Below are 5,054 nucleotides of genomic sequence, written 5' to 3'. Positions count from 1 at the left end.
AGTATCAAAAGTAAAAGTATAAATTATTTCAAATTCCTTATGTTAAGCGAACCAGATGGCACGATTTTCCTGTTGTGTTTTACAGATAGCCAGAGGCACACTCAGACATAATTTACTAACAAACCATTTGTGTTTAGTGAGTCAGCCAAATCAGAGGCAGTAGGGATGACCAGCGATGTTCTATTGATAAGTGTGTGAATTTGACAATTTTCCTGTCCTGCTAAGTACTTTTGAGTGTCAGGGAAAATATATGGAGTAAAAAGTACATTATTTTCTTCAGGAATGTGGTAGAGTAAAAGTCAAAGTTGATAGAAATATAGGTTGTAAAGTGAAGTACCGGTACCTCAAAAAACTGCTTAAGTGGTACTAGAAAGTTTTTTACTTAAGTATTTTTTACACAACTGAATATTTACCAAATAACAATTCAAGAATGTAGTAGAGAAAATAGGCTATCAATTTAGAATGTTCTTGACCAGTCCACTGTAATACTCCAAATTATATTTGCTGTCGGTTGACTGTACACCTCCAAACAATCAACAATTTATTTTGGACATTGTAACAGAAGAGGTTTCTATTTAGAAAAATCCCTATGCTAGTCTTATGAATATTTTAATGTGGTAATTTCAGTGCTGTTTTTGCTGAAAGAAAAAGTATTCCTTCATTGAAAAGAGATTTCACAGAAATTCATTTATTGTTTTATGGCATAATTCACAAAATATTTTAATTCATATATATATAATTATAACTTTTGTTGGAACTGCATGTTTGTCAAATAAAGCAAAATGTGTAATTGTGAACTGAACTATTGATTAAAAAAAATATGTTTTAAATTCCAAATCGGTTGTCTGCAGCATGCAATACAGGAAGTCTGTGGCATGTACCAAACTCACTTACAGGACCATACATATTTTCTGACTAAACTGAAGACTTACTTGTTACCTTACTTATTCTGGATGCCTGGCTGCCATCCTGGCTATTTGCGGTGCTCCCTGGTTGCTCTATGACAGGATGGCTGAGATTGCATTAAAGGCCCAAAGCAGCCGTTTTTATATCACTATCAAATAATTTCTGGTTAACAATTAAGTACCTCACTGTGATTGTTTTCAATTAAAATTGTCCAAAAGACACAAACATTTTGCTAGACTGTCTGGGAGTGGTCTGAGTGGGGAGGGGAAAACTGAAAACTAAATGTATTGGCAGAGAGATTGGAACTCTCTTTCTTATTAATCTAATGACTAATTATTAGTGATGTCACCAGGTAGGCCAAAACTCATTTCCACTAAAACAGGCTGACATTTCAGGCGGTCTTTTCAAACAGCTCTTACACTAAAAGGCCATTGTAATCCTTTTCACAATTTGACACTATTATTCCAAACTCATAGTGTGGAAATATATATAAAACACTGGAACAATGGGCCTTTAATAACAGTAAATGATCCAAATTTACCAAGGGCAAGAAACGTGGGGTTCGTGACATTTTAGAATTGGTATTGACCATCTCGATGGCAACCACAGCTGTCAAAATTGTCACTACTTTATAGGAAACAGTTTTGATGTAAACATTTCTTTAAATAAAAAAGCGCAAGAGACAAAAATGTAGTTTCATCACCTCAGATCACTTTTATTTTTAATCGCTCTGAACAAGGTTGACAGCAGGCATCAGAGGGTTTGTGGTCTGATCTGTGTGGCTCCCCAATTCAAGATTTATCCTCATCCACGATCTCTTGCACAGCGTCTGAGTTGACCACCTCGCCCTCAACAATCTCCTGCACATAGGTCACCACCTTCTGCAAAAAGGTATTAGTGGTGGTGGCGGTTGAGGGACTGTGGAGGCAGAGACAATATTGTTAGAAAGGCCTACTTTGGCGCAATTATTTTTGGCGCACACATTTCAAGACTGTTTTTCAATGATTTGTGTAAAGATCCAGGCTCACCTGGAAAACTCTCCATCAAGCAGCCTCCTGTACTCAGCGATCTCCATCTCCAACCTAGTCTTGATGTCCAGTAGCATTCTGTACTGTTGGCCCTGGCGGTCCAGGTCAGCACGAAGATGACCAAGCTGGTCCTCCAGGCTGGTCACCTGCCTCTGGTAGCCGGCTAGCATATTGGCATAGCGGCTCTGTGTATCAGCCAGAGTGCCTTCCAGGGATGCTTTCTGACAGGAATAAGTAAGAAAGAGAGAAAGAGAGACTTTTATAGATGACTGGATGTAAGTGCATAGGTATACAATTTTCTACTTTGTATTTTTTGTTTATCTCACCATGCTGAGTTGGGATTGGAGTTCGATTTCTAGACTTTGCAGTGTGCGCTTAACTTCAGTGATTTCAGATCTGGATGATTGGAGGGTCTCTGTGCTGACTGCCACGACATTGTTGATTTCTTCTGACTGTGAATGAAAGACAGCATACCGTAGGGGGTCATTGCTGATTACATTCACTGAAGACTATAACTGGAAAACATAAACAAGTCATTGGCCAAAAAGAAAGGATGCAGTATAACCTTGGCATTGAACCAGCCCTCCAGATCTTTACAGTTCTTGTTAGCGACGGCCTCGTAGTGGTCGCGGATTTCAGCCATGACTTTGGTGAGGTCTTCCTGTGGTGCAGCGTCCACCTCCACGTTGACCTGGCCGCTCATCTGATTATGCATGGCCAAGAGGTCCTGGGAAGAAAGCATTAACATATATCTGGTCAATATTCAAGCCTTCAATCCTGTTCAATCAAACATAGTAGCCTAATGTTGAATCATAGCAGCGTTCACCCCATAGCCTCTGCTTGAGGTCTTTGTCAAACCCACCTCCTCGTGGTTCATCTTGAGGTGGGTCAACTCCTCTCTAAGCCCCTCAATCTGCATCTCCAGGTCAGATCTGGCCAAGGTCAGCTCGTCCAGCACCCTCCTCAGCCCATTGATGTCGGCCTCCACAGCCTGCCTCATAGCCAGCTCATTCTCATACCTTAGTAACAGCATCAACAAGGTTCTTAGTTCTAACTTGTTTTCATGTCAGCTATTTTATCTTACTGATCATTTATGCAAACAAAGATGATATTTTTCTGCCATGTGTGCTGTATGTTTATTGTCTAAATTAGTGATTGATTTCAACATTATTGTATAACACATTTTGAGAATAATCTATCTAGGCACAACATGAAATGTCTTTTAGTCCCACCCTGTAGTTGTTCTGTATCAGTTATTCTCAGACTCACTTTGCTTGAAAGTCATCTGTGGCCAGCTTAGCGTTGTCAATGGCCAGGTGGATTCCTCCATTCAAATGAGTGGCATCAACGATCTGAAAGAGGGCACAGAGGTATGTCTCCGATTTTATGGGTGGATTACTGAGATCAGATTTCACAAAGACATTTTTCTGTGGACCAGAAGCATTGTTTGGTAGTGTGTAGTGGGTGTAGTGGTGTGTATCCGACGTTAAGAGAACAGAGCTCTGTAAATACACCACAGTGAAAGCTTCACAATGGAATAGAAGACAGCGGAGGGCAAAATGGCGATTCAAAATAGCTGCGATCATCTGATGGAAAGTTGATCACTATAGGTCAAAAAATAGGAAAAATCTATTGTGACAGAGGCATTTCTATGTAGGCTTTGTGGTTGCACTGGACAAAAATGTATCTGATTACATGCAACTGATAATGACAAAATACATTATTTTCTTTTTTTTTAAGCATGTTAGGAAAACTAGCTATAATGCACATACTGACAGCTGAACTAAAATATGAAAATCTAGCGTACATTTATTCTTCAGGTAAATATTGAAGTTTCCCTTTCTAAATACACCCTCATCCTTAGTGAAAACGTTTTGCCTCTGCGGAGCTCTGTTTGGGTGTGGCTCGAGACACAAGACAAAAAAAACTCCTTACGGGAAACTTTGTCTGGAATATCTTTCAGCTGATACAGCTCATATTCACAAACATTGGGCATTATTGGGACAAGTAGTCAAATCTGAGCAACTGCCCGTTCCTGAAAAACTGACTGCACCCCTCCACAACAACACCCTTAAAAATAAATAAACCATTACGTTGTTCTGCCGACAGAATTTTCTTTTTTAGTTTGTCATTGAAAAAAAACAGTGTGCATTTGCTTTAAACTGACCTCTCATTTTCATATGGACTTTACACTAATCTGTCTTCCTATGTACAATGTTACTTCTTTGCTATATAGTACTTTCCGCCAGATGTTAATTTTATAGTATCTCAGCCTGGAATTGGTGGCCTTACCCTGTCTTGGAGCTCATGGATGGTGACCTTGAAGGCAGTGCAGTCATGAAATTCTGTCTTGGTCTTGGCCACCAGGAACATGCAGATCTTGTGCTCCAGATCAGCGTTGGCCGTCTCCAGGGAGCGGACCTTGTCCAGGTAAGTGGCCAGACGGTCGTTCAGGTTCTGCATGGTGGCTTTCTTGTTCTCGTTCACATCGACAGAGTCAGACACGTTGAAGCCACCAGCCCCACCACCCATGCCAAAACCACCACCAGCAGAGTAAGTGTTAGAGGCATTGGAGATGCGCACCCCGGAGCCACCTGCATCCCCGTACACGCTGCCGGCCCTCATGGAGCTGATCTGTCCACCTCCCATGCTACCACCGGAATAGCGAGGATAGCCCATTCTCATGGATCCACCAGAGGCCACAAAGCTGCGGTTTGAGAAGGAGGTCATGGTGCTGTCCTACTACTCGGGCTGGAGGGGAATGAGTGCAGAGCGGTTGGACACGGCTCCTTTTATGCCAGACAATGAGGGAGGGAGAGGGGGGTTTGAGGTTTATACACAGGTGAATGTGTGGGAAATTCCATCCATACAGCACAAGACCGGTAACTCAGGGAAAAAATAAGAAACATGTCAATAAATCAGGTAGGTAGGGGCCTAGAAATAGTAGTATACCCTAGTCTGGGTAGCAGTCTTTTCAGCTAACATTCCACTCCTTGCTACTCCTGTCATTTGCCAATGTAATTCCTTTTATTTCCCAAATACATTTTGGCACAACCAAAATTCTAGCTAGTGCAGACTGACGTACCCTGCAGCAGCTCTGTACAATGTTCTATTTTGTGA

General features: G+C 41.3%; 1 protein-coding gene across 1 annotated transcript; it reads right to left on the bottom strand.

Moving 5' to 3' along the window:
• Positions 1-1,930: 1,930 nt before the first annotated feature.
• LOC120044517 (keratin, type I cytoskeletal 50 kDa-like) lies at positions 1,931-4,664 on the bottom strand. Its single transcript, XM_038989172.1, has 6 exons — positions 4,227-4,664; positions 3,204-3,286; positions 2,797-2,953; positions 2,500-2,661; positions 2,261-2,386; positions 1,931-2,155 (listed from the first exon to the last, which is right to left on the bottom strand). Exons 1-6 carry the CDS (start codon positions 4,662-4,664, stop codon positions 1,931-1,933), a joined length of 1,191 nt encoding a protein of 396 aa, XP_038845100.1.
• Between the last annotated feature and the right edge of the window lie 390 nt (positions 4,665-5,054).

This window comes from Salvelinus namaycush, chromosome 3 (genome assembly GCF_016432855.1).
Source record: "Salvelinus namaycush isolate Seneca chromosome 3, SaNama_1.0, whole genome shotgun sequence".
NCBI lineage: Eukaryota > Metazoa > Chordata > Actinopteri > Salmoniformes > Salmonidae > Salvelinus > Salvelinus namaycush.
This window is presented reverse-complemented; position numbering and strand designations above follow the sequence as displayed.